The following is a 14,476-nucleotide window of genomic DNA, read 5'->3' on the forward strand; positions in this document are numbered from 1 at the left end:
CACAGGGCTAAGCAACTGCAGGAGGCATAGACCATGAAATGAAATAGTGCTGCTATGCCCACTTTGCATCACACAAGATGATGAACAATGGCATCAGTACAGTGTTTTTGATTAAAACTAAAGCTTTATTAGCCAGCGTTAATCCTATTAAAAAAAATTAGCTTTTCTCCTGATCAGACCATGACTGGAAGAACTTGAAGAGTTCCTTCTCACAGTCCAGATTCTTCACAATTCTCTCATTGCGCCCCCAGCTCTGATACTGAGATCTGATAGTAAAAGCAGCAGCAGCGTGCTGGCCAGCAAGCTAGAATAGGTCTCCAAATGGACATTGGAAATGCCAAGTCTGCTGTAGGGTATGTTGGTATGTTATAGTATATGTCACTCATCCCAGACAATTCACAGATTGACTGTAAGTCTGCAATAGATGAGAATTCAGTATTTGTATATCATGCATTAAAAAAGGCAGGGGAAGGCTTATCATCTGTAAATAACATTATTTGATTCATGAAGCAAAAATGTTTGTGATCTATAAATAAGATAATTTCATTCACTAGAGCCATTGTGATACACGATTGAGAGCCTTTTTTATTGATCACTTCAAATCAATTGTGTTACTGCATACAAATTGGTACAAAACATCACCCAATCACATTTATGACTCTCCTACATTAGTACATGTGGAATAGTTATTCTGTATCATCGCATATTTGTTTAATCAAGCTAATATTTCATCTGCCTCATTGGAGTGATAATGTGATGAGAACACTCAAACTATTGAAAATGATCAACCTGTTCATTTCTGATGAAAGAGCTAGCTGAGGGCTTTAGACTTTTTTTTTAAAGCACACAAAGATTTGTTCTATTTTCTAAACATTAGTTTTTGGAGAAAGAAAAGAAAATCTCCACTTTAGGCAAAAACATCTTTTGGCACCACAGAATTCACTTACAAGTTTCAACTTTCTGTTCTTGAGAAGAGCTGGTAGAATTGGCTACAGAAGTCACTTTGCTTCCATGGGCTTTTTGCATCCTCTGCTTCATTTGCCTTTCTAAGGACTCAGTGTAGAAGATTTTGCTTTCTCCAAGTCAGACAATCATCCCAAAATCCTGAGGAAATGGACTTCTCTGGCTGTGCTTTAGTGAAGAAAGAAAATGCAACTGAATACCGCCACAGGGAAACAGAGTTCAACAGTTCCTCAAATTTGGATGATGCTTCTTTGTACTATTTGCTGGAGGAATGGGCTCTCAACCCATCAGGCACAAACATGAAGATGTTTTTAATCCCTCCAGTTGTTGGCCTCGTGGCAGGTGTCCTCATCATTCCTGCCATCTTGTTTGTGATCTTCTCTACGTTTAGCATCCGTCAGGAAACAAGGTACCTGCTGCTGGGAAATGCTCTGCTTTCTGATCTGATATACCTGTTGTTCTACACGCTGTCAGCTGCTCTCAATGCAGCACATGTACATCTCCCGAAGGAAGCTTGTGTCCTCCTATTATTTTTGCTGGCAGTGGCTTACTGTGGAGGATTGTTCACAGCTGCTGCAATAGTCTTGGACACATACATAGCTATTTTGTTTCCTTTGCGCTACATTGCTATTTTGCCTCCTTCACGAACTAAAAAAATTATTGTATTACTATGGATGTGTTCTGGGGCTTTCCCTGGAATTTTCTTCTTGGTGCTATCAAGCACTCACAGCTTTGTACCCTGTGTTCTGGAAATGTGCTCGGTTCCAGTAATACTAATATTAACTCTGAATGGGACTGATGCTGTGAAACTCTGTTTCTGGCTTTCTACCACAGTTATCTTTCTCTGCATGTCTCTAATATTTTGTTGCTATGCTATTTTGTATTTTAAAACCAAACAATCGGGTATATGGGAAAGCATCTGCTCCAGAGCCAGTGTAACATTTTTAATGCACAACACTGTGTTATTTTTTTACTTCTTTCCGCTCTTGGCCCTTTTTGTAGAATCGTTCTTGTGCATTAATGTTGTCATCAGACTGCAGACAGGAATCTGGGTCTCCCTGACAGTCTGCAATGTCCTGATGATTCTGCCTAAAGTTTTGTTCCCTTTTCTGTATGGGCTTCGATACAGAGAGATCTCAGCATCTCTCAAATCCATTGTCAGAAGGAAGCATCTTCGCCTGGTGTCACCTGCTCCATCACCATCCTGAGCCAATGCAGAGCACAGCCACAGCAGAGGAGTTGTCCTTACCTTGTTAGCATGCAAGCCTGATGGAAATCACTCAGCTTCTGAAGAAGTGATCTGAAGAAGAACTCTGTCTCCTGGGTGCCTGAAGGCCGCAGATCTTTCATCACATCACAGCTGAGAATACAGCAAACGCTACCCTGGATGAAGTTCTAAGCTTCATTCTGATGCGGGAAGGCAGTATCTTTTGGAGGACATATTGAATCAAGATCATTTTCATCCACCTGTGGCAGATGCCCTTCTGGAAAATAGAAAATTAAAAATCGATGGTGCAAAGCAAAGGGGGTAACCACAGGTCTCTTGACAGCATCACTGACAGCAGAGAGGATCCTTAACCAAACGTGCTGTGAACAGAACAGCTATTTCTTTCACTCACAGTGTATTCGTGCAAGGTTGGGAGCCAATATGTCCTATTCTTTAAAACATACACTGAGAGGGGCCTCCGGAAACTGCTGTACTCAGTGAAATGCTGTGCTTCACCTTGCGCAGTGTGCTAGCGTATTAGCTGCCTTACAGATTCTGTCTGCCAATCTGCAAAACACTGAATTTTTATAAAATCTCAGTCTGATGGGAAGTCATCTTTGATCAGTGTCTGTTGGGCAGCCTGGCACATGACGCTGTCAGGGCATAACACAGATGGATGGGCTGCTCGGTGAGGGAAAACGAGCTGGGGGCAGTGGGTGGCAGTACCTCCCTGCAGGGTTCAGTCCCGCTGTGCCTGTGCTGGGTGAGGTGAGCGGGTGGGTGACTGTGGGGAGTCTAGGTCAGCCTAGAGCCCTGATTGCCTGCTGGGTCCGTACTGATGTGACCAGGCCAAGACTGAGCCCAGCAGCTAGGGCAGCAGGGCAGGAGCAGCAAGGTGTGAGGCTGGGCACCAGTGTACCTATGGCATAGCTCAGACATGACCCGGGGAGAAAGACTAAGCATAAACACTGCTTCTGAGTCCCTGATGAGGCATCTCCCAGTTCTGGCTCACAAAAATCTTCTCTAGCAGCCTGATCGCAGGTTACAGCTGCACCGTATCGGAGCTGGTGTTGGGTACCTGCCACCAAACCCCTAGGAAGGTCAGGAGGAGAGGCTGCAGAGCCTGTTGATATACTCAGGGCCAAGAAAGATGGTATCTTGTAAGAGCCTTTAAGGTTTTCCAGATCAGCCACCTACCTATAGAAGATAAGTAAAACATATTTCTGATCTTTAAAGAACGCAAAATTTCATTAGACATAAACTTCAGTGTGAGAAAATTAAATTGCAGTGCCATTCCTTGGACTTGAGAAAAGAGCTTTGGTATTTCTAAAGATAATATTTTTAGAATTTGTTACTTTTTATACAAAAATACATTGGACTTAAAAGAAAAAGGCATTAGAAAATGGCCCTTGATTTCACTCTGTGCAGTATTTTCCTTGTGTGCAGAATCTCTCCACCTTCTGTTTGCTTAAAGCAATACACAGAAAGTGCTGAATGTGGCTTTTGGGTATTTCACCCTCATCTGAAGAATTCCACTAAGTGTGAGCCAGGAGGAGATCGGTGTCTGGTTGCACAAGATGGTTTTTGGCAGTGAATCCTGTTTGAGAGGTTCCTGCTGATCTCTTTCTCTGCTCATTCCCAGACTGCTTGTTACTCTCCTCACATTGCAGTGTCTGCTCTCTCCAGCTTGCTGATACAACTGCTTCTGGGGTTTCAGGTTAAAAATATCCCTCCAAAGAGAAGTGGTGGTGTTTTCATTTGAACCGAGATCATCCCAGCAATCTGGTTTATAGGATGTTCTGCGAACAGCTGTGTCAGCACAATTGAGGGGGGTAACAAATTCCAGTTCAGATCTGGGAATGAGCAAGGACATAACAGAGGCTTTGCCGCTAAGGGACACTTCTTGTGTAAGAGCATCTCTAACGTAAAGTTGTTGCAAGTGAATAAACTGTAATATTGCATATTTTCTTTAACCATGGTTTTGTGCTTCACCTATTTTGACCCAAAGGAGCATTAAATTCCTGAGTAATTGCTTTGTTTTCCAGAAAAAACCCCAACATTTCTTCTCAATAGTCTTCAATAAAAAAATTAGGACCTAGAAGTTGCTTTTTACTGGCTGCTTTCATTTTTCTTCAAGATGAATGTACCATAGACATCCATCACACAAGCTATGTTTTTATAAAGACTTTATACTCATCCTATAACAGGGCTCTTCCATAACACTAGGAAAGATGGGGAAAATGTCTGTATACTAGATCAGGTGCTTTCTGCTAAATCCCTTTAGCATGCAATATGATCAAGAATGGAAGAGGTACCCATAACTCCCCAGGCCGTTTGTATCCTGGGCCAAATCTTTATGCCAATGCCCATTGACAAAGATGCTGGTAACTTACAGGTTGTTTTGTCCATGCAAGGTTCTTTCAAGCTTTATCACCTGAAGTTTACCTATATTGTAAATTTGCATGCTAAGTACTAAAGATAACTGTGTAAATAGTATAAAGTAAGGTAGTTCTATACACAGCCATAGGTGACTTTGGGTAGCTGCAGGTTAATAGTACTTGATCTTCCTGCTAACTTCTGTCAATTATGAAGTTAATCTCCAGGACAGATTTGGGTAGAATTATATTGCCAATTCTGTAACTCTTTCTTACATACACATCCCCTGGATATATTTAGAGACAACTAGAAGTTTGGTAACATAAAGAAGGACACTGAAAGATGGAGGAAGTAAATTGGTGATCGTGGCAAGTTTATCTATGAAATCTGTATATAGTGATATCATAAGGACCAGGCAAACAAAACACTACTTTGTCGAAGTAACCTGCTAAGAAAGATGAATAAAATAATCTTATTCATGTCCTGGAAATTGTTCCCTAAAATGGGTGTTTGCCTAGAAAAGATTTTAGTTGAACTGAGATTAGTTACGTTGAATGGAATTCTAAACGGTCATCTGCACTGTGAGTTGATGATATTTTATTAATCCACTTTAAGGTGGTTTAACATTAGATAGGTCAGCTTTGCTTAAGTGACTGCTTGTAGACAACTTCTTCACATGGAATATTACGGTGCTGTTTGGTACAAAAGCAGTATGTTACAGCATGTGTAGAAGAAACACACCATACACTTGAACCACTGGCCTTTGGGGATTTCCCCAGTCTATCTGAATAGGACCAAAGGAGTCACCAGGGCAACATCACAAGCACTAGGTACCTATAATTCTTTTCATAAATATATTGAGTTTTGTCTTAAAGATTGTTAGGCTTCTTCATTTGCCAGAACCTTATGGCTGTAGTGATTAGCAACCTTGTAAGGATATCTCCACATAAGCTCTGGAAAATCAAACTGAGACTTTACCAGAGCCCATGTATCGACCTCTCCCAGGTTGCATAAGTGAACTTCTTGGATGTCACTGTGCCTGCCTAGCATTTTAATTTAAAGTGAAATGGAGAGCAGTTGACTTTAACATGTGATTTGGCAGCTGGGGGCAGTAATCCTTTAATGAATTGCAATAGCATGAATCACTAAAGGTATTCTAATTTTTAGCCTAAATATATTGCTGGTCAGTTTTCCCCCTCTTTTCTTGTGCCAACATTGTCACTTCGCTTACCACTGCTCTCTTCCCTCTCAGTTGGATTTACAGTGCAGTTGACTGCTGTCTGTAACCTGCAGACTGAAGGGAGTCAGACCTGCATTCCAGGGGTTGGGTCTGTGCCATACAGCACTGGAGAAATAAATAAATAAATCTGCAGTTAGATCTGTGCCTCAAATGAGATCAGTTTCAGTGTCATGAGATGCGGAGAATCTCCAGGCAGGTAAACATGCACTCAGCTTTGGATTTGGGGTTTAGTTCATTTGCTACAATTTGAGTAATTACTCAGTAAAAATAATTAACCTCCTGCAGTTTTAGTGATTAATATTAGAGTGTCTACTCCTGCTCCATCAGTTGGCTGTGTCATTTTCTAAGGGATGTTTAATATAGTAATAGGTCAGAAGGAAACTGGCATTTGCCTGGTTGCACTCAAGGCAACCCTGAGTACTCCTGGGCTGCATCCCAGCGCTGGGGAAGAGCACTGGCTGCCCCTGAGACAGATTACACAGCTCCCGCAGGCAGTCATCTGCTCTTTGCTTCACTAGTCGCTGGTTTTGTACACTGAGATACTGTACATCCTTTGGACAGAAACTGTAATTGTGGTCATTCCCTGTGGGAGGTGGGTATAACAGATGAGAGCAAACCTGTGATAGGAAAAGGAAATTACAAGTTTCCTTGCGACTTGATTTCTGTTGTCTCCTGTCTCCACTCCCACCTCACTGCTGGTAACTGGGGGCACAGCACTGCTAGTTCTTGCCATTTTTTCACAAGCCTCATGATTTTTGGCATATTCCTAAAGCTACTGATCCTGAATGGTTTTGTTTTTCAATATGCTTCTAGTCCTTCAGATTGCACCATGAATCTGAAAGGTACGAAGAGCAGGGAGGCAAATAAAAACAACTCTTCATGAACTGCTATTAAGACAGCAGAATTTTTGAGAGACTCTCATGAGTTAGGAAAGGGAAAGGAGCCAAGCTGTGTTTCTGTTGTCTGCTGTTTGTCAGTGAGCGATGGTCTGGCTCGTGCTTGCCCAAAGTCTGCAGGTGTGGCTGGGGAACCACCACAGGAGAGACAAGAGGCTGTTTTCTGTCTGTGATATGTAGAGTTAGGAATTTGTATTTGGAAGTTTATTTGGAAAACTTTTTTCCAACTCAGTGGATTATTTTTCTCAAGAGAAAAATTAGCGACCACTTCCTGAGGGCTACTAGTTTTTAGGATGATTCCCAGTAGGAAGAACTGGTCAGCTTCAGCAGCCACTATCATTAGTTTTGGCAACAGGTGAAGATACAGAAACGCAGGTTCTCAAGGGGAAAGGGAAACCCACCCCATTCATCCACCTTCTCTGTCCCTGTAGACCAGCCAGTACTGCTAGCCAAGTCAAAGGTGGTAACTGTTCTTCACAAAAACCCTTTGGAATAAAATACTCTTTTTAGAGGGCATTTCTTCGTGCCCTCTGAAAAATAGAGTGTGATGGGACAGTCTGGGCCAGCATGGAAGCATGAGAAGTGCTGCATCCAGCAGAATGACAGGAACATAAAGAAGGAAGGGGACCAATTTAAAAAAATAGTTGAAAATGGAAGGACGGGGGGGAAATTAGGGTAAGAAAATGTGGGGATTGGCTGGAATCACAGAACTGAGTTTCAAGGCACGGAGCAAACTGCAGAAGAGACAGGATTTCTTGCAGTCTTTCTGAGGGAAGGACACGGTGGAGACCTGTTGGGGGGCATGCACCTACCTCATGGGCTGCGTCTGCCCTGCTCAACCTGCACAGTTGCAGCAGTCTCACCAGTATGGTCTGTGGGCCCTGCTGTACTGCTGAGGACTCTGGCATTAGTGTGCTGAAATTCAGGAACCCATGTTTTTTTCTCAGCCCAACATGAGAGAAATATTATTTTTAATACTGTATAAGGCAAAAGGAGACATTACAGAGAGGGAGAGAGGCTGGAAGGAGTCACTGCTGTCTGCTTGGACAGATTTGTTTTGCACAGTGTTTCTTCTGTCTTGATTTAATGGTGAGTTGGCTCTTTCCAGCAACTAGGCAGGGGAGGAGGGACAGGAATATGTTCCCAGCCTTTGGCCAAGAGTGTCCCAGAGCGTCCTGAGCATGACCTCTTCAGTGTTTATTTTTCTTTCTCTACAACTGACCCAGATGCTGGGACTTGAGACTCGGGCCCTCCTGGCCTGTTGAACATTTGCCCCTTCTAGTACAGCATGTGATGGTCCCAGGAATCAGGCTGGGAACAGTACCTGGAACTGTTTTTCTCTCCAGCAGACTGTTCTGTCCGTTTGCGTTCCAGGAAATCAAAACCCGTGAGAAAAATCCTGGGAGAGCACTGCCACCCAGTGGGGATGGAGGCAGGGATGCGACCAGTCGGGGGCACCGGTACCCCACTTCTGTACAGCAACAGTGAGAGGAAAAAGCCTTTCAGGCAGAACAGTAAACCACCCCAGAACAGAACAAAAGGGAAACTAGGTTTTGGTCATCTTTATTAGAAAACAGCTACAGTGAATGTTCAGTGGAACCAGATTAGCGTTCATTTATATTTGCAGCCTGTGCAGTCTCTTTCTTGGGAATGACGGCAATGTTTGCAGACTGAGATGGATATTTTTGGTTGCGCAGAACTGAAAAACTAACGAAGTGTCTTCAAGCAAGCAAACAAACGAACCAACCAGTTTTAACTTAATCTAATATGCCAATCGCTGGAAAAAAAGCACAGCTTTGGAGGAAATGACCTTACATTTCACTGAAGTTACAAATATTTCATTCAAAAAAGCATCTTCTCTTTTTCAGTAGTAGGTGCTGCAAATCCAACTTAACACAATAAATAGTTAAACAAACTTCAGGACCAGGCTGAGCCAATTCAAGCACATTTCAGGGCAGATATAGCTGGGAAGTAAATTTCCCACCTACACATCATGTTTCTTTGCCCATTTGGAGGTATTGTGTTGGCAGGAGTAAGGTACAGCTGGTCCCTTTGTTTTTCTGTGGAGGGAAGGAATTAAGATAATTTAAGGATATACTGTACAGAGGAAGTGCAAGGACTGAGCATATATACAGACACTCCCCAGAGGACCCCAGTGGCAGTATTTCCACCCATTGCTACCTGCAGCTAAAAAACATCATTGCAGTCTGTGCCACAGGGGCACGGAGGTATTGGGTTTCTTTGCGGTTCTCCTAGGGTCAGACAGAAACTGCCCCAGGCACAATCCTACGGATGTGCGTGTAAGACTTCCTGAGGGTAACGCTCCCGTGATGAGACACTCCCCGAGGCAGGACACACTCTTCTGTTAGCTTCTGAGTTTCAGGGTCCCAGCACAGCACTGTCGCAATGACTTCATTCTTTTCATCTCGGCCCCCGGTGATAAACAGCTTGTTGTTGCAAGGAGAAATCCCACAACTGGCTCTCTCATGGGTGAACTGAGTCACCAGGCACCATGTGTCTTCCTGGGGGCTGTAGGAGTAGAGTGCTTTCATTGCCCCACCTGGAGAGGAAATGCATATCAGTTTGCACTGGCCATTCCTGTAAGAGATTTTAATTAAACCACCCACTTCAAGAAGTCTCCATTCCTGACATTCGTAAGAATGATTTATGCCCCAAAGCTAAGAAAAAACAAGGTCACAGGATGCTTTATTGTTTTGAAAGCCAGATCCACAGAAGGCCACTTATTGTTCATAAGGCTGTGGAATTTAAGGCCAGAACAAACTGCTGTGGTCATGCAGTGTGACCACAGTGTACCCAGCAACAGACCTATCTCATACCTGCTGCTTCAGCTAAGGACACAACTTTAGAATAATACAGTCTTGTTTAAAAGAGCTTAGATCCTGAAGGACTAGGTGTGGTAAGGTATCGGTATTAGAAATGGGTACATGATTTTTTTTTTCACTGACTCCTCTAACTTCAGTGTCCATCTGTCCATCAAACCTCCTTCTTCCTAGAGCTGGCTGTTTTCAAAAGCCTCTTCCTTGTTTAGGGGTTTGTCAGACTGAACCAACGATCTTCTTATGGATATGCTAAACAGAGAGTGACCTTCAGTTTCTCCCAAATCTGCAGTTATTTTTGAAACCTTTTGTGCACCTTTTCCAATTTTGCAGGGTCCTTTTCTCTTGAAAAATGGTCAATACCTCAATACTCAAGGAAGGCTATGGAAATATATTCCTTCCTGAGAGTACCAACAGCTAAATGGTTCTTATTCTGAAATTTGCAGGGACTGGATGTGTCTTCTATAGCAGCTGTATAGAATAGGGGTGGGTAAACCTTGAAGCCGTGGTCTTATTGATGAGGTGCAACGGTGCCTGGGATCCTACCTGGTGGCAAAGTGAGTATTTGTCTATTGTAGTTACAGTAAATGCTGGTTTTGACAATACTAGTCCAGTACTTGAGGGATGATCAGCTCATTGTGAGGTGACTTAAGTTTTATTTCCTAGTTGGAGCAGACTGAAAACATACATGTTGTTAGTTATAGTCATTCATCTGGCAGTTAGTAATTCATCGGTCTGGGTAATTTGATTGCTTTGGATGCAGTAATCAAATGCTCTTTTATCTTTTAAACTTCAGTTGGGGCTGATTTCTATGTGATTGAAATAGATTTGTTTCTCAGATAGGTAAACAATAGGTTTACTGGTGGATGTTCCTGTCTGAAAGATGCTGAATGAATGTAACTGGAATATCGTGTCAGTTTTTATCAGGAGTTGTATCAACAAGCCCGTAAGTCATGCCTTCTCTTTCTGTCTGTCATCCTGTACAAAAAGGGTGAGGTCAAACCCTGTGCTGAGGAGAAGCACGAGGTATTTACATACATACAAGGTACATGCATATACATATATATATATATATATATATATGTGTGTGTGTGTGTGTGTGTGCGCACATGCAGATGATAAATCTCCCTTCAGAACACCATTTATTATTTGGTGATACTCTGGCTCTATGCCAGCCCTCAGCACCATATTGATTATCCTGCAAGTGAGAAACTTTCTGCACCAAGGCTGAGAGAGGGAGGGGGAACTTTTCAGAGCTCCTGTTTTGGAAACATATGTTCCTCTTTCCTTCTTTTGTTTTTTTCCAGCACCATCTGGAGATGCAGGCTCCCTCCTCCCTCCACCGTTCAGCTCACCATTAAATTCTTGTTCTTCCATCTTTGCTTCCAGTTCTGGCAATTGACTGAATTAACTCCAAGCACGCTGGCTGTGCTCCTGTGACCTGCTCCTAGTACTCATGTCTCTACATAAATCCTGTATGCAGTGGGCTGTGTAATGCCCCTGGAGAGGTGAGGAGACATGATGTAGTGATGAGATCATGCCCTTGCCACTACGAACCCACCTTTGGATGGCTTAAATTTGTCTCTGGGCTAGCTCCAGCTTTCCAAGATACCTTCCATGCTAACAGGAAGTTTGACTTGGTGACTCCTTCACAACTGTTTGTGAATGTGCTGGATTCCCATCCCTCACTAAGCTCAATGCGAAGAGCCATCTGATCATTTGATGATACTCCATAGAGTTTGTGGGTAAAACTAACACACAGAAACAAGCCCTGCTGTGTCTAGACAAGAAGGACCATTAATGCTTCACTTACCCACAACATAAATGTGATCACGGAAACTTGCGGCATTGATGCATTTGGCTTCTACTGGCATGGCAGCTTTCAGACTCCATGTGTTGGTGGCAGGGTCATAGCACTGAGTCTTGTCCGTCGCCAGCTTCCCGTTGGGTCCTCCCCCAATCACGTAGAGTTTCTTCTTGTAGCTCGCTGCTGCAAAGGAGCTCACATTGACCATGAGGGGAGCAGCCTGTGTGACCATAAAAAATCATTAGTAACCATCTGAAGTAGTCAGACTGATGCCTATGGGGTGGGAGCCTGCTGAAGTTTAAGTCAGACATCCCTTTTAAGATGATCAGCAGGTTTCAGAAGATGACATTTCTAGGAATAAGGAAGGAGTATGTTTCAGCTTTTTCTTAAGACTGTAAAACCCTTAATAAAAATATGCTCTGTTCAAATGCTGTTATTAAAATTACGTTATCAACAATTCAACAGCTAGGAAATGTCAGAAATGCCCCAAATCTCCTTTACATTCATATGTACATTGAAAAAACACAAGAAACTGTTCATACGGTTGTTTCGACTTGCAGCTGTGATTGTTACGATTCCTCCGCATTGCTTGATATCATCTAAAAACTGGGGCTTGTATCTGCCATTATGACGCCTAATATCATTACTTTCATGGATTAATTGGCTTCCTAATACTCTCCTCTCATTGCTTGAAGTACAGCTAGTAGAACTGGGGTTTTTTTCATCCTCTTTACCTTGAAAACTGTACTTACAACTTAAACATATAACCGATACCATATATAATGCACAGGTTGATATACATATTTTATATATATATATATATAATGTATCAAAGCAGTAGTTTTCAGCCTGTCCTCTGGTTCATGTATACTATGTTCTTACTGATTTATGGACTACTAGCTTTAAAAGCCAACTAAGAAAAGGAACGTTAGGCATTAGAAGTCTCACAGGCAATGACTGGCAGGCAGTCCTGTGATTTTTACTTTCTGAAGGATATGCATTTCTATAGAAAAAATATTTAGGGTTTTTACAGACCAGAAGTACTGAAAAGAATTGTACTAGATCCTGTCTTGTTCATTTTTATGATTCCAAGCCCTAACATTTTCTGATTAAAATGTTATGTGATGCAGCATCTTACCTCTGACCAGCAGTTATGAAAGGGATCATATGCTTCCATGCTGTTGATTCTCTGCATGCCATCGAACCCACCAATGACATATACTTTGCCACCCAACACAGCCATTTTATGCCTCCATCGCCCAATATTTAGATACTCAATTTGTATCCATTTGTTGATGGAGGCGTTGTATTTCCAGACATCATGCTTTGTTTCTTTGCCACCTGCAATGTACGAGACACATGTAAATATGATAGCATAGCTTGTATTTACTCAAAATCCCCAATACGTTTAAATCTAAAGATGTTCTTGGACAGTAAAAAATAAATCATTGGTACTTACTGTTAGCTTCTTAAATACCTACACCAATGGCCTGGCCTTGTTATACCAGAAGAAAATTTTGGATTTAGTTTACTTAATAGTGAAGGAAACTGAATGATTTCTACAATCAAATATTCAGTAAAGATAAATCACTGTTCCTCACTTTACCAGATCACAACCACTTTCATTTTAATACCAAGTGAATGACCAACCACACATAGCATGGTGATATGCAGGAGATTTTTATGCACCACCAGGGCTTTGCAGAATGCTGCAAAGTGACAAATAAACAGACGTGATTTAAATAAGATAGTGCAGGATGCTGCAGCTGGTAGTGCCAAATCCCTCAACAACAGGCCTGCGCTGGGGAACTGCCAGTTTGTGCAGGGTAGATCCAGTCCACTAGCTTAGTAGTTCACATCATAAAACAAAAGCCCTGACTCGGAACTCCTATCAACAGTAGCCCTGCCTGATGTCTTAGTTTTACTATTTAGCCTTGGGACCATATGGCTGGGAGATCTCATTTTTCTACCTCTCCTTCTGGTCTCTTTCTCTACTGACTTGGATTTGCTTCATATTTATAGATTAAAGATCAGAACTGGACCCTGCAAATTCATTCTAGAGCTGACTTGCAAGCAGATCTTTACTCATGCTAAAGCAGAGAGCAGTGTTTTAAACAAGCACTTTTGTTTGCATATAATTTTGGGTGTAACTGCAATACGAATGGATCTAGTTAAGCCTGAAACCACATTTACAGACTGAGTAGCTTATTCCATCATCTGCAACCTGATTAAACATTTGCTTCACTGCTGAATATACTGAAAAGAGAATTCATATTCCATTGAGAAAGTGTCTGCCTTCATTGGTATTCTGTACTGCAGCCAGATCACTGCAAACTGATGGAGCTCATCTCTGGGCCAAACAGCAGATTGAATAGGAGATAATTAGCATGCTAGAAAGAGTCGTTTGTAATGCTTTTGTCTCAGTATTTTTCACATGTATGTGTTGAATTTTATTTGCACTCAAATAGCTGAAGTGGCTGAAGGGCCTGAATGCAGCATTCATGGTTACAATGGGGCTGAGAGACTGCAGGTGTTCCCCTTACCCTCCCTTGAAATTTCCCTTTTACATGAACTTGTTCTTTCCTGCACAGGCTGAAACTCTGGTAGGAGCCTGAGCTGAACTGGGTGGGTGAATTTGCTGCACATCACAGGGTAGGGAGAGATTTTTGAGACAACTGGAGGTTTATTTTGTTTCTGTTCTCTCTCTAGACCACAGTTCTTTCTAATTTGAGGAAAAAATGTAACTAAATTAGTAAAAGTAACAGTGGTGACTGATAATTCATGTCATTTTTAGTTACACTACAAATGTAGTGTTTCAGTCCATCCAGTCAAAGCATTTAAACTGATCGGGGAAATGATGATCTAAAAGTAGTCATAATCTTGTGCAAAGGACTTCCCTATTGTTCAGATGCTAAAAGAGCAGGGAAGGCTCCAGACTGTACCAAGATACCAAGAGAAATGAGCACATGGGAGGGGAGATCAAGTTAGGAAAGATGCAAGCCAAGTTACAAAAGAACCAAGTCACAAGAGCTAAAAGAAAGAAAACAAGAGTAGAAGGACACGCAGGAGGAAGCAGATGTTTAATCGGGATTGAGACACTAATACTTTGGTTTAGTTGGAAAGAAACTACTAATGACTTTGGTCCACTTA

The 14,476-nt window shown here is 42.1% G+C and overlaps 2 protein-coding genes across 5 annotated transcripts in view; one reads left to right on the top strand and one right to left on the bottom strand.

The window, feature by feature from the left end:
• GPR148 (G protein-coupled receptor 148) lies at window positions 1-10,076 on the top strand. Of its 2 annotated transcripts, none has more exons than XM_069791985.1 (2): window positions 1-2,598; window positions 9,966-10,076. In XM_069791985.1, exon 1 carries the CDS (start codon window positions 1,113-1,115, stop codon window positions 2,169-2,171), a length of 1,059 nt encoding a protein of 352 aa, XP_069648086.1. In that variant the 5' UTR covers window positions 1-1,112; the 3' UTR covers window positions 2,172-2,598; window positions 9,966-10,076. The 2 variants fall into 2 exon arrangements, 1 of the variants encoding a protein (XP_069648086.1); XR_011326127.1 differs by lacking the exon at window positions 1-2,598 and adding an exon at window positions 3,604-4,094 and having other exon boundaries at window positions 9,966-10,074.
• KLHL6 (kelch like family member 6) overlaps window positions 8,230-14,476 on the bottom strand; it is a 22,096-nt gene continuing 15,849 nt past the window's right edge. Inside the window, exons 5-7 of one of the 3 annotated variants that reach the window (XM_069791982.1) lie at window positions 12,465-12,667; window positions 11,333-11,546; window positions 8,230-8,742 (exon numbers count right to left, since the gene is read on the bottom strand). In XM_069791982.1, coding sequence (XP_069648083.1) covers window positions 8,621-8,742; window positions 11,333-11,546; window positions 12,465-12,667 — 539 coding nt within the window. In that variant the 3' untranslated portion in view covers window positions 8,230-8,620. Of the gene's footprint in view, window positions 9,281-11,332; window positions 11,547-12,464; window positions 12,668-14,476 lie in introns of all 3 variants that reach the window. The other 2 variants (XM_009924825.2, XM_069791983.1) reach the window with 2 other exon arrangements.

This window comes from Haliaeetus albicilla, chromosome 9 (assembly GCF_947461875.1).
Source record: "Haliaeetus albicilla chromosome 9, bHalAlb1.1, whole genome shotgun sequence".
Taxonomy (NCBI): domain Eukaryota; kingdom Metazoa; phylum Chordata; class Aves; order Accipitriformes; family Accipitridae; genus Haliaeetus; species Haliaeetus albicilla.

Bases quoted from the DNA above. Each gene is read 5' to 3' on its own strand.
- GPR148 (XM_069791985.1), top strand. From the start codon at position 1,113: ATGGACTTCTCTGGCTGTGCTTTAGTGAAGAAAGAAAATGCAACTGAA.